Source organism: Hibiscus syriacus, unplaced genomic scaffold, assembly GCF_006381635.1.
Source record: "Hibiscus syriacus cultivar Baekdansim isolate YM2019G1 unplaced genomic scaffold, ASM638163v2 tig00110333_pilon, whole genome shotgun sequence".
Classification (NCBI taxonomy): domain Eukaryota; kingdom Viridiplantae; phylum Streptophyta; class Magnoliopsida; order Malvales; family Malvaceae; genus Hibiscus; species Hibiscus syriacus.
In genome coordinates this window covers 519,501-533,284 of record NW_024062689.1, presented here as the reverse complement: position 1 = coordinate 533,284, position 13,784 = coordinate 519,501, and the positions used below count along the sequence as shown (strand labels likewise).

Sequence of the window (13,784 nt, the reverse complement as noted above, 5' to 3'; positions counted from 1 at the left end):
ATAAGATTATATTTAAAATTTATAAAAAAAAATTTATTACAATTAATTTTATAACCTTAATACATATTAGTTACTTTAAAAACAATGCTAATATTATAGCTAATATATTTTTCTAAAATATTTGTAACTAGATTGAACGTTAATTTAAATTTAAAAACAATACTAATGTTATAATTAATATTAGATTGTTTACATTTGCACTGCATGAACCAACTTATCTCGATGGTTAAAAAATTACTGTTGTTCCTAGAGGTCACGGCTTAGAGCACCAACGACTGTAACAGGATGATTAAATTGTTAAAGAATATTTAGAATAAATACTACTTTATAATCACTTTAACTTAATCAAAAAAAGATTGTTAGACAAAATTTGAAAAAAGAATAAACGGTCAAAAACTAATAGTTTAGGTAAAAAAAATGCATATTTTACCTTTTTTCCCCCTTAATAATGGCGCCTAAACTGATCGCATTTTAAAAATTGAATGGCCTTTGAAGTAGTTTCTCCTGATTTTTAATACATTAATTCAATAAATAATATATTTCATACAATTAATATAAAATAACATCATTCAAATTGCTGAATATAATTAAACATACTTCACTATTTTGATACAATAGCAATAAAAATAATTAAATTAAAAAAATGAAAATAATACTATTTTTGAATTTTTGGTTACATGAAATAATTTCAAAATGGCTCATACCACAAATAGATCGTCACAAACAAAGCGATAAATCTGATAAAATTAGTTTAGAAAGACGAAATATGAAGTGGCCAGTTGCAATGTTGAACCAAGTGGTCATTTGCCCATAAAGATGCCATTGCAAAAGAGAGTTGAGCAATGAGCATGGGGTCAATTCCCAGATCGACCCTCAGGAAACAAACTCAGTAAACTAATTTTTTGTACCTAAAATAATTACATTAATATCAACTCCAAAAAGGGGGAGACATTTAGCCCAATTTTTAATCAGTCCCTGAGATGAAATGAATATAAATGTGCAGAGTTTACCACATGCACAAGAGGGCAGAGCTTGATTTTCAGCAAGACTAGCAGGTCAGATGCTGTTGAATCGCCTTGTAGCACTGCAGACTACAAAGAGGTAGCTTCGACTTCGAATCTCGATATTTGTATGGGTTAGCGCATGATGGACCCGCACACTTTTCACGAGGCGGCGGGTAACTGGATATTCAGATCGACTAAAGTCATAAGGAACCAAACATTTGTTAAACTGAATCAACTTTTGCAAGTGGTAAATACCTCAAGGGTTTGGAATCAAATATAGTAGGGAAACCCAAATCCCTGGGAAATGTCACTGTTGTTCCTGCAGGACCCATGACCAATCTGATGGTATTTGATGCAAGCATCTCTTCATTAACAGCCTTTTCCTACATATATACACGTATGGAAAGATTAAGACAAAATGACATAAATTTATAAGACTTGCAAAAAAAAAATTATGTTTCAGTAAACTTTTGTTTCCAAGTACCTGTGCCAAATCTTCTTGACGCTTTTTTATCTTTTCTTCCCGCTTCTTCCTACTGGAGTCTTGGCCAAGTATTTTTCTAATAGCCTCAGCCTAAAAATTAATTCAAACACACTCAACTTTTTGCATAGAAGTTCTAAAATTCATATTTAAACATATGATGATCTGGAGAGGGGAACAAACCTCAGATTCCCTGTTGGCCTTTTCAAGTTGCATCCTTCTTCTCTGAGCAGCCTCCGCCTTCTTTAGCTGCTGCTCCACTTCTGAGAGTTTCTCCTTTTGCTCTACAATCCACAAAAATTACTGTAAAAAGGGAGGGCAATGACCAATAAATTGCATAAGGTGTTATGGCTGAAACAAGTGCTTACTTCTTGATGGTGCAGGCGGTAAACCGTTTGGAAACTCAACTAAGCTTGAACCAGGTGCAGAAGGCGTATCTTTGCTTGATTGAAGAGCACGTTGACGTGTTGTGAGAGTTATTTCCCTCTTACTCTCCATTGATGTGTCAACAGGCTCTTTTCTCTGCTTCTTTTTCTTCTTACCTTGAAGCTCAGTATCAGATACTAATTCATCTTCCTCCTCATAGTCGGTATCCTCAGATACCTTGTCTGATTTATGCTTCCTTTTCTCATTTTTGGCCGACCTTGACATGCCAAAATTTTCTATGTTGGAAACCGTAGAGATCTTTTTCTGTTTCTTACTAGATTCATCTTCCTTATATTCTGGACTAATCTTTGAAGTCCTAAGTTTTTCCATGTAGCGGATCTCATCATCATTGTCATCTTCACTGAATTCCCCATCAAGTAGACGTCTGTTAGGGACCCGCTTGCTTTTACGAACCGTGCCAGCATGGTCTCCTAGTTTACCAGAGATATTCTTTCCAGAAGTCCTTCCCACCAAAGAATCCTCTTTCACAAAACCAAATCCACCTTTGGAGAAATCTTTCCAGGGTACGCCTTGCAAACCACTCCTATCAGTAGGCGAGTGCCCATCATTGGTACTTCCCTGCAATAAAAAGACATAATAATAAGATCATGTGGAATTCGAAATGTTACTAAAAGCTGTAAATAATAATTGCAAAGTACAATGATACATAATTTTCCTGACAAGTGCCAGACTTCGCAATATTATTACCAAATCATTTAATTCCGCATGATCCATCACCCAAAGGAATACAGTTCCATCAAATAAACCCATACATAATCCAGAGCATGATAATTATATGCATGCAGTATCATAAGGTATTGTAGTTTTTAGCTCCTAAACTAAATCCTTCGTTAACACCATTCCAGTGGCCGCCTGCTATAAAATACATTTTACTAACTTAACTGAGAGGAAATACATCCACTTTAAACAACAAAGGAGAACACTTCTTCAATATAAAATTGCCATTATCAAACCAAAAGCTAACGACCTGGAGATTGTTCTTCCTCGCAGAAGACACGGTTTCTGGCAACCCATTAGCTGCCAAGTTGGCATGAATTGTGCGCATGACTCCTCCAACCTTGAGTTTAACCTTTTTAACCTTGCTTTCATTACTATCAGTAACAGCTTGCACTGAACTCTGAATCTCAGCATCCTTCGACTCTAATTCCGACCACTCCTTCCCCTTGCTTGTGCTTTTCCAGTTAGCAGGAGCAAGTACACCCTTGCTAGAACGCTTACTATTTGACCCACTTCGCCCAGGCTCATTGTCATAAAACGCATTGAACCCTCTGTCTTCTTTCTTTCTTTTATGAGTTTTCTCAACTTCAAAACCAGTATCAGGAGAAATCTTAGAAACATATTGATTAAGATTGGCTTCTTTCCGCTTTGAATTAGCATCACCACCAGCACTCTCATTGCTAGAGACCTTGCTCACATCATCTGATGGCGGTGTTGATGACAAAGGCAAGTGATCTTGACTTTCAGAAAAAGACTGTGAATCAGGATGAGGCCTACGACAAGGCCGACTCCTCTTCTTCTTCACAGCATTGTTCACACCATTAAGACGAATACCAGAAAACTCTTCCATGGTGATAAAATCGTTATTAGCTATCTTGCCCAGAAGGATGCTCCAACAAGATCACTAATCCTAAAAAGAAAGGAAAATCAAATTATGAGATTTGAATTGCATACATATCGAATCATAACAAAGCAACTTCAATTTATCACAGTCAGATCAGATCAAACAAGAAAACGGAGAACAAAAAAAGGCTAAAGAATCTCATATATGATATAGCATCCTTCAAAACCTGTAAAATACATGATAGAATGGCAATTAAGACTAGATCCCTGAAAAACGCTAGAAGCATGCTTCATCTAATGGAATTTAACCAATGTAAACAATCAGAGACTTAAATTCCAAAAGCAACTGATCAAAATATCAAGATTAAGTAAACCGGGAAAGGAAGCAAAAATATTCAAATGCAATATCTGAGGGAATTACCCCAAATCCACAGGGTAAAAACCAAATAATTCTATGAAATAAATTGTTACAAACAATTAGAGAATAAAATTATCCCACAATTCAGAAAGGGTCAAATCACCATCAAACGAAAAGCAAACCCGAGATTAGAAAACACCGAAAATCTCACGAATCAATCCATCGAACGAGAAACTGATAACAGAAAATTAACCAGAATTCAACCCAGATCAAATCAGCAAACGAGAAATAGAAAAAACAGAAAGAATCCACGAATAATCTACTACGTACCTCCTAGAGATGGCAATAAAGAAGAAACCCAGGAACCCACAAAAGAGAAGGGAAAATAAAAAAGGAGAGGAAGGGGGGAAAGAGAGAAAAGAAGAGAGACTAAGGTAAATAGGTTCGGTGATGATGTGAAAGAAGAGTATAATGATTTTCGTAGAGGGGGGGAAAAAGAAAGGAAGAGAAGGGTTATAAGGATAAAGAGGTTTTAGGGTTAGAGAAGGATGGACGGATGGTGTGGTAACAAATACAATCATCTCCTCGTTCACCATTTTTTGGCTATTGCCACACCCTCCTGTTGTGCTTTCCTTTTGGATGTGGGCTGCGAAGTTGGGGATTTTGGATTTTTAGATAATTTGACTCGGTCGCTTGACTCACTGAACCGACTCACCCCCTCTTCTGTATCTCGCGCCCTTTTTCTTTTCTCTCATTCCCGTTCGTCCTTCGTTTCTTTCCTCGTCTTTTCTTCACACGGTTTTACGCTGCAAAAAAGCGTGCGCAGGTTAAAACCCTGCGCACTTGAATAGATATATTTTAGGGTAAAGTATAGTAATGGTCACTGAACATTTCTGAAGCTTGCATTTAGGTCCCTCAACTTTTAAAAATTGCAATACAGTCCCCTAACATTTATTCTGTTTGCAATATGGTCCCCCAACTTAAAAAACTGTTAGAAAATTAGGGTAAATTATATAAACGGTCATTGAACTTTTTAGGCACTTGAATTTATGTCCCCAACTTTTAAAATTTTCAAAACAGTCCCCCAATAATTTTATTTTCTTATTAAATATAGATGTATAGAAAATATAAATGATTCAATTTATATTTAAATGTATGAATCATTTATATTTTTGATATATTTTATTTTTCTTGTATAAACTAGTATTTAAAATATGTTTATATTTTAATCAAAATATTTCAATATACGAATAAAAATATATTTATATAAATGTATATTTATATTTAGATGTATAAATAAAAAAATATATTCATATATTAATGTATGAATCATTTATATTTTTTGAATATTTCATTTTTAATAAGAAATTAAAATTATTAATTATATTAGAAATACTCAACTTAAGATATATATATAATCATGAATTATAAATATGAAAATATAAATATTAAATTTAGTTTAAAAATATATAAATCTTAAATTTATTCTTTTAAAATATTGTATCAACTAATATTTAAAAAATATATTAAATCTATCAAACAATTTATCAAATATAATATTTTTATTGTAAAAAAATATAATATTTTCCCATCATTTATTGCTTTCAAATTTTTTGCCGAAGTTCAAATCTCATTATTTCCGTTTTCCATTATATTCTTTTTTTTCTGGAATTGGTCATACTATTAGTATATGTATTATTGTATATCTCTTAACACAAACGATGGTGTTAGCTTAGTGGCTCCACCCTGTATCTTTCATTTGCGTGGCTCAGGTTTGAGTTTGCCCAAGACCCAAATTTTACTTCTTTGTAACTTAATTTTCTTCTAATTAGGTGGTGACATGTGTCACCAATAACATATATCATGATCATGTGTTAACATATGTCAGATCCTGGTTAAATGATTAATTTATTAAATTTTATTTAATTTAGGACCAAATTGATAGCATATATAAATAATTAGGTGGTGACATGCGTCACCAATGACACGTGTCATGATCATGTGCTAACACATGTCAGATCCTAATTAAATGATTAATTTATTAAATTCTATTTAATTTAGGACCAAATTGATTATATAAATAACAATGATTGAATGTATAATAATGTCAATTCCTTTTAACTGCCACTTCATCATTTGTATCAATTGGTAACAACTAGTGGCTTAGTTGAAATAGTTAAATAATTATGTTGTATGATTGATAAATTTAAAAGATCGATGACAAAAGTAAAAAGGGCTAGATAGTTAAGTTGTCAACCTAGTAGTTTACACTTTTATTTATACGTCAAAATAACATTTTATAAATTTAAAATTCAAATTATTTTCAACCTCTTCTATATACTAACTACTTTTTTTTAATTAAAATTTTTTTTCAACAGATAAGAATTATACTATTATATTTATATAAAAAATACGTATCACATGAAATAAGATGAAATTAAATAATAATAAATCTGACATAATTGAATTTAATTGAATTATTTTGGAATTTAGGGTTGAGAATGAAATTGAATTACTTTGGAAATTGGGGTTTAGAATGAAATTGAGGACTGTTTTGCAAGTTTTAAAAGTTGGGGGACCTAAATTCAAGTGTCTAAAAAGTTCAATAACCTTTTATATAATTTACCCTAATTTCTAACGGTGGTTTAAGTTGGGGGACCATATTGCAAACGGAATAAATGTTGGGGGACTGTATTGCAAGTTTTAAAAGTTGGGGGACCTAAATGCAAGCTTTAGAAATGTTCAGTGACCATTACTATACTTTACCCATACATTAATTAGACGCTTGTCATTTCAACATCCTATTTCTATTTGTGAAAAAACTTATTTCCTATTTGTAAAATGATCATTTTATTCATTTTTCTAGCGTACGTGTAGTTTTCTTTTCATTCTCAAGTACATAGACCAAAATAAAGTCTGCATTAATGTATCAGGACTTGTGCAATATCTTTACCTTTATTTATTACATATTACTTTTTTTTTATTAAGATGAATATAAAATAATATTTATTCAAAAATGCTCTCAATAATTAAACACTGAATGCATATACATCCTTACAAGCATCGTGTATGAATCCAAAAATTTAATGGATAACACGTTAACAACATCCCTTGATTCGTGAAATTGCATATTAGTTTTAAATATTGGAATAATAATTTTTTCGAAGTTATCTTGGATCTTTCAACACGTAAGCTGTTAATATAATCCTATAAAGCCATTGTGATGAAAAAGGAAAATAAAAGGTTAAATACAAAACTTCATCCCAGCATGGAGAAAACTTAACAGTGGTACAACAACGATTGGGAAGAAGCACCCATATTTCATCCATCAAAATTCTACATGAACTAAAACCCTTCTGAAAGTCCTATTTCAAATTTTCTAATTTCCTACTGCGAACATTTCTCCTTCTTGTATTCCATTGTCGAGCTTCCGCATACAAGAGTCTGCTTCAATTACTCTCCCTTGGAAAGTGTTCATCGTCCCTCGTGAAGATCTTCAGAGGAAACTGCTGTACGTGAGATGTCATTTTCGAAAGCACCGAGACCAGAGAAATGACCAGAAGAGAACATTGAAGATGTCTCATCAGACTCGAAAGTAGTTGAAGACTGCCTCCGGTTGGGCTGGTTATTGGAAATGGTTGATGCGGAATCCTGATATTCTGTAACGCGCTGCACCATTTTTAATGACTGTACTACTTCACCCATTGTTGGCCTTTGACTAGCCTCAGGAGCAACACAAGCAGCGGCAATTGTGCAAACCCGCATGAAATCTTCCTTCGGGTACTGCCCTCCAAGCCTTGGATCAGAAAGCTCTTCCAACCGATCCTTGTCTCTCAGGATTGGCCTCGCCTGAAAGAACAACCAACTTGAGTTATATAGCAGGGCAAGAGATTAATAGAGGTTTATGCGTATGAATTCTTAATCGAATAAAATCTGGATATAGAAGCATTAGCAACAGTGAGGCTAACCCTAGGTTACTACTCACCCAGGTGACGAGGTTCTCCTGTCCCGATGGCTGAGACATATCGACAGGTGTCCTTCCAGTGAGCAACTCGAGTAGTACAACTCCATAGCTGTAAACATCACTTTTTACAAGTAGATGTCCAGTCATAGCATACTCAGGAGCTACATACCTAAAAATCAATCTCATTCTACGTTAGTGTCAAATTTAAACGAGAGAGCAAGATTTATAGTACTGTATGAAAACCAACCCAAAGGTGCCCATTACGCGAGTAGACAGGTAATTTGTTCTGCCTTCGGGTGCTTGTTTGGCAAGGCCAAAATCAGCAACTTTAGCATGAAAGTTATTCTCGAGTAATATGTTGGATGCTTTGAAATCTCGGTGGATAACGCATGGTTGGGAGTCCTCGTGCAAGTATGCAAGTCCTCTTGCAGCATCAAGTGCAATCTTCATTCTGGTGTCCCAGTCCAAAGGACACTTTACTCCCGAGGGGCCTGAGGCAAAACAGGAGCAAAGTCAGTATAATGTATCACAACTGGCTGCAGATAAAAGGCTGGCTGCAGATAAAAGGATAACATCAACGAACAAGCTGCACATGGGGTCAAATTTAGAGAGACAAGATACCATGAAGCCAGGCTTCTAAACTTCCATTCGGAACAAGCTCATAACAAAGCAGGTTTTGTGAAGACTCGCGACTGCCATAGTAACCTACAAGTTTCACAAGATTACGATGATGCAACCTGCTAAGCATCTCAACTTCAACCAAAAACTCTTTATCTCCTTGAGGCCCTCCATTGGTAAGCCTTTTAATTGCTACAGCAGTACCATCAGTTAAAACACCCTTGAAAACTCTGCCGAACCCCCCTTCCCCTAGTATGCTTGAAGGTGCAAAGTTGTTTGTTGCTTCTTTGAGTTCTTCATACTGTAGAAACCTTGTACTGCTTGGGTGGGGGAAAGACCCTGCTTGGGCAACAGCATCAGCTGTCCTTGGCTTTACTGAAAATAAACAAATAAAAATCAAAGGAGTTAGAACATTCATATTACCAGCAAGAATTTGAAAATAAAACAATTCCACAAAATTCATTCTGCATTCTCGTTCAAAAGGTGTGACTAAAAATGAAAAATCAGGCAAACCAAGTGTTAATTTTTTTGGTTCTGCTAATGTTTAGGGTTCTGAAACTTTTTCTCTGCCTACTATTTTAGCTCAATACTGATATTCAGTTCACAGTGATAGTCATTCATGAAAAAAAAGTTTTCTTATTCGATATTTCATCCACATCATATAAACTCATAATTTTTGTGCTTATACACGTACCAGATTCCTTGGGATACGCTTTTGTCCTTCCTTCATGGAATATGCACGAACAAATTATAAGCACTGATATTATAGAAAAAACCAGTATGCCAGCAGAAATACCAAAAATAAAAATAAAATTTAAATTTTTTCTCTTGTTTGAGGAGTTGAGTGATGTGGAATTGGAGGATTGATGCGCCGATGCTGCTCTTGGTCTAGAAACCGAGACAGGAGCTGTAAATAAGATGCTACTTTGTCAGGACAAAAACTATGAACTGCCAGGAAAGCCATAGATATAAGAAAGAAAAACATAGAAGTCATTTGATCCTAAAAGAATTTAAGTTGTATCATAAGTTACCTGGGGAAGGCGCTGGAGGCTCAAACCAGATAAAATTAAGGATTTTGTAATCTCCAACTACACTGGAGTCAAAACGAACCCTATGCATCACAAGTGAAGAGTTAATTTTTGATGCATCACTGGCAGAGAAACTGATCCCCGTGTGTGGAATAATATCCATAGAGATATTTAATCTTGATAAGCTGAGCATATAAAAATTGATAATCTCGACTTGATCAGGCAACAAATCAAGCTGAGAAGTTAACTCAACTAGAAAATCATTCCGATTTGTGCTTTGAGAGACATTTAAAAGGAGAAGGTCGAGCTTTATGGGATACACACAGTGACAACCATGAGCCCCTCGTTTCAAAATTGAACCTGGTTTGCAACAGCCTGGCCAAGTGAGAAAATACTATGTAAGCATCTCATACAGTGTAAAGATATAAACGATAAATGCTCAGGATGCTACCTTCTAACTACATCGTGCATAGAAGTGCTACAAAAGATGTTTTGTGATATTACGTAATGAATACATAAAGAAGAAAATATAATAAAGTTGGTAGTAAAATGATTTAGAAAATATCTTACTGGACCCTTCAGGAGACAATGGTGGTTGAGCTAAACCGGCAGAAATTGGACCAGGACTGATCTGTGCGGGAGCAATATTTGGCAAATCCACACCAGGAGGCAATGATGGAGGCAATGATGCACTCCTCTTCATCAAAGGTTTTGATAGGCGTGAACTGATAGGAGGGTGACTGGCAATTATTAATGGACCACGAAGAGGAGGTAGGGTTGGCGCTAAAAGTGTTGGTGCGCTGTGTGGTGAAAAATGTCTTCGGTGTGGTCTATGAACCAATGGCAGATTGGAAGGTGAGGGAAGATCAGAAACAGCCGGTGCACCCTCAGCCGCCAAGGTGGGAGATTGTGCTGGAGCTTGGAGTAGATTACTGGAAAAATCAGCATTGGTGATGGAAATTGCACAACAAAGAACAACAACTTTGACCAGAAATGAACAGACATTTCCCAATGCTCCTGTTGACGTTATGCGAAGAAAACACTCAATTAAGCAAGTATGGAACCGTATAAATATCAATGATTAAAAGAAATCCAGTTTCTACACTGCAACACTAAAGAACTCCAAAATTAAATGTGCATCACAAACGTGACTGGCTACAAAAGATTGTAAATCTAAATCACCTAAGTGAAAGTATACTTCCTTCTTTGCAAAATAATCAACCTTCTTTCGTTCAGGGACTTGTGCATCTAAAACTACAACTATTTTGCGAAAAAAAAATTATCTACTGATAAAATTCTTTGATTATTAGAATTCTATCTCTCTTCTTCTCACTCTTTACCCAAAACACAGTGATAATTGTAGCATGAAAAACAACTAGCAGGAAATTTACTGTCCCAAACTAAGTTTCCAACTAAACAAAAATAATTGCATGAAACAGTGAAAGCTTTTCTTTCTTACATCCCTAGTGCAAGAAGCAAGATGAAAATAAAATAATACATAAAACTCTACTTCTCGACTAATCTTAATCCATCTGTTTGAGTAATTAGGTTATCGTCAATATAGGCTGAAAAGAAAAATAACGATATAGCTTTGTTCTTAGTCCTCGATTTTCCTAAGCAACCAACTTGAAAAGCGTGAATAGTAAAATTTCTACTCTGAAATGGAAAGTTAAAGAGAGGAATTACCAGTGGGATTTGAAAGAGAAATAAGCGACATCACCAACGCCGTTGATTTTAACCAAATACAAATCAGATCTGGCGAGATTCCAACAAACCAACAGCGAGATCACGGTTTCAGATAAGCATAACAACTCCAAACACATAAAAGCGACACTATGAGAATAACTTATTTGCGACAGCCAACAAGGGAGGATTCAGCCGTGGAGAGAACACCACAAAAATCAGAACTCGTAAGAAATGACTCAGAGTCCGAACAGCCATTTCTGAGTTACCCAGTCGAAGAACCTCGGCTTAAAGAAAGAAGGGAAAAAAAAGAGTCGAGTTCCAAAATGAGAAAATTAAAATGAAACAGTGAAGCAGATTGACTGGTGGTGAAAACTGGATGCTATCATTGGCTCTTTTTTCACTCAGTTGTGCTTATCAGTGCCGCCGTTTTCAATTGGGTAAACCACAACTATGATTATTAGTGTTTGCACAACTTTTTTTTTCATTAATGAAGTTTTAAAATTTGTGTTATACTTGTAACATTATAAGTTAGGATAAACTATACTATTGACCACTCATCTATGTAGTCCTTTTACTTTTACCATCGATTTTTTAATTTTATCAATCAAATCACTTAACTATTTAAATGTATTTAATCAAGCCACTAGTCGTTAACCTTTAACAGAAATTCAGACATGACAGTTAAAGAAATTGGCATAATTATGCATTTTGTCCTTAATGCTTATATATTTTATCAATTTGGTCCTAATTTAATTTAATTTAATAAATTTAATCCTCTAATCATATTATGACACGTATCACAACACAAATAAAAGGTTTTTTTAATTTAAGTATTTTATTTACACCTAATCATATGGTGACACATGTCACCATCGGATTTTATGGAAAATTGAGAGTGGAAGAAAAGCACCCAAAGAATTGTTATTTAAGTTTAAAAATAATTTAATGATTATATATATAAATTGTTGTTAAATTTTATCAAATAATTTAAATTTTTTAAATAATTTTGAGTTAATTTTTTTAAAATATTTTAATAAAAATAAATAATTTATATATATAATTATTAGTAAGAAAATTAAAATTATTACTTAAGTTAAAAAATAAATTTAATGGTTATATATATATAAATTGTTGTTAAATTTATCAAATAATTTTATATATTTGTTAAAAAATTGAATTATATATATATATACATACCCAGATTTGATTCTCCTACCCCACTTTGGGGGTTTTCTCCCACTTTCAATTTTCCAAAACCTTCAATTTTCCATCCATTAGTGATATATGTCACCATATGATTAGGTGGAAATAAAATAATTAAATAAAATACCTTCCATTCATGTTGATATATATAAACATTAAGGACTAAATGCATAACTATGCCAATTTTTTTAACTGCAATGTCAATATTTTCTTTAACTATTAACAGTTAGTGACTTGATTGAACACATTTAAATAGTTAAGTGGTCTGATTGATAAAATTGAAAGATCAATGACAAAAGTAAAAAGACTACATAGTTGGGCAATTTTATTCGAAAATCGCCCAAATAATAAAAAAAAATACTATTCTGACACTCTTTTTCCAATATTTATCAAATCAACACCGTTTAGGGTAACACACTTTGCACATGTGACAAAAAAGCACATCCCAAGGGTGCGCCTTCGCTGAGGTGGCATGACACATAGAAAAACTGTAACACCCCAAACCGATGCGGGTAGCCCGATCCGATTCGGGAAGTCACATTAGGGTCACCGGAGCGACCCACCGTAAAAATAACTGAAATTTTAAAACTTTTTATCAGAACATGTAAACTTATAAAATCATTTATCACTATTTAAAAATAAAACAGATTTCCAAACTCGTATATAAATCAAAATACAATTACATGCCCCCTAATCACAAATACCATACTCTGCAACCACGCCGGAAGAACTCCCTTACTGAAGTCGATAGATGCACTGGTACAATTGTTTTAACCTGAAAAGGTGAGTAATAGAGTGAGCTTTGGAAAGCTCAGTAATACAGAACTACCAGATGATGCTACATGACATGTAGATAAATAGAAAGCCATATAATTTCCTTATTGAATCATATGTATACCAGCTTGTAGAATAATTTGGGGTTCCCTTAGAAGTTCATCGAGTAGAAGCCATGAATCTCAGTTCATAAGAAACCTTTCAAAGTATGACATTTTCAGGAGATCGAATAGGATGTCTAGTGTGTTCCAACAGTATAATAAAATCATAATAGGTACAAATCATAGTCCAGTAAATATCACAATTTCGTAAAAGAGTTTAACTTTTGAAAATCATAGTTTAAACCCTTTTCTGGTACACCATCAGTAGTTGCCAAAATTATTTTCCATATAGCTTACTTTATGCACATAGCAAAAAGAAAACCGACTTAAGGATAGGCTCTGAAGCTTGTATCCTTAAGCCCAAGTCAATAAGTCCATATAGCTTACCCTAAGCACACAGCAAAGGAAAGCCGACCTAATGAAACATCTTGGGGCCCTCAAGAGTCACATTAGGCCCAGTTAGCTTGATCAGAGCTATTCCATCGTAATTCAATTCCAAAATTCAATTGCACCGTGACATAAATTCCATAAATCCAAAAACATGGTAATCATATACCATT

The 13,784-nt window shown here is 34.2% G+C and overlaps 2 protein-coding genes and 1 long non-coding RNA gene across 4 annotated transcripts; 1 reads left to right on the top strand and 2 right to left on the bottom strand.

Annotated features, from left to right (window-relative positions):
• Window positions 1-707: 707 nt before the first annotated feature.
• On the bottom strand, window positions 708-4,628 carry LOC120120233. The gene is made up of 7 exons (XM_039139913.1): window positions 4,181-4,628; window positions 2,900-3,559; window positions 1,854-2,490; window positions 1,669-1,769; window positions 1,489-1,578; window positions 1,260-1,387; window positions 708-1,181 (listed from the first exon to the last, which is right to left on the bottom strand). The coding sequence occupies exons 2-7, from the start codon at window positions 3,497-3,499 to the stop codon at window positions 1,049-1,051; spliced, it is 1,689 nt and encodes a 562-aa protein (XP_038995844.1). The 5' UTR covers window positions 3,500-3,559; window positions 4,181-4,628; the 3' UTR covers window positions 708-1,048.
• A 2,631-nt stretch (window positions 4,629-7,259) lies between these two features.
• On the bottom strand, window positions 7,260-11,289 carry LOC120120224 (probable serine/threonine-protein kinase PIX13). 2 transcript variants are annotated; one of them, XM_039139905.1, is made up of 8 exons: window positions 11,147-11,289; window positions 10,031-10,477; window positions 9,464-9,835; window positions 9,127-9,339; window positions 8,436-8,807; window positions 8,062-8,305; window positions 7,836-7,983; window positions 7,260-7,699 (listed from the first exon to the last, which is right to left on the bottom strand). In XM_039139905.1, the coding sequence occupies exons 1-8, from the start codon at window positions 11,175-11,177 to the stop codon at window positions 7,325-7,327; spliced, it is 2,202 nt and encodes a 733-aa protein (XP_038995836.1). In that variant the 5' UTR covers window positions 11,178-11,289; the 3' UTR covers window positions 7,260-7,324. The 2 variants fall into 2 exon arrangements, with proteins under 2 accessions (XP_038995836.1, XP_038995837.1); XM_039139906.1 differs by lacking the exon at window positions 9,464-9,835.
• On the top strand, window positions 10,340-11,446 carry LOC120120225. Its single transcript, XR_005515885.1, has 2 exons — window positions 10,340-10,485; window positions 11,150-11,446. It is a non-coding gene; the product is annotated as an uncharacterized LOC120120225 (long non-coding RNA).
• The last annotated feature ends 2,338 nt before the right edge of the window (window positions 11,447-13,784 follow it).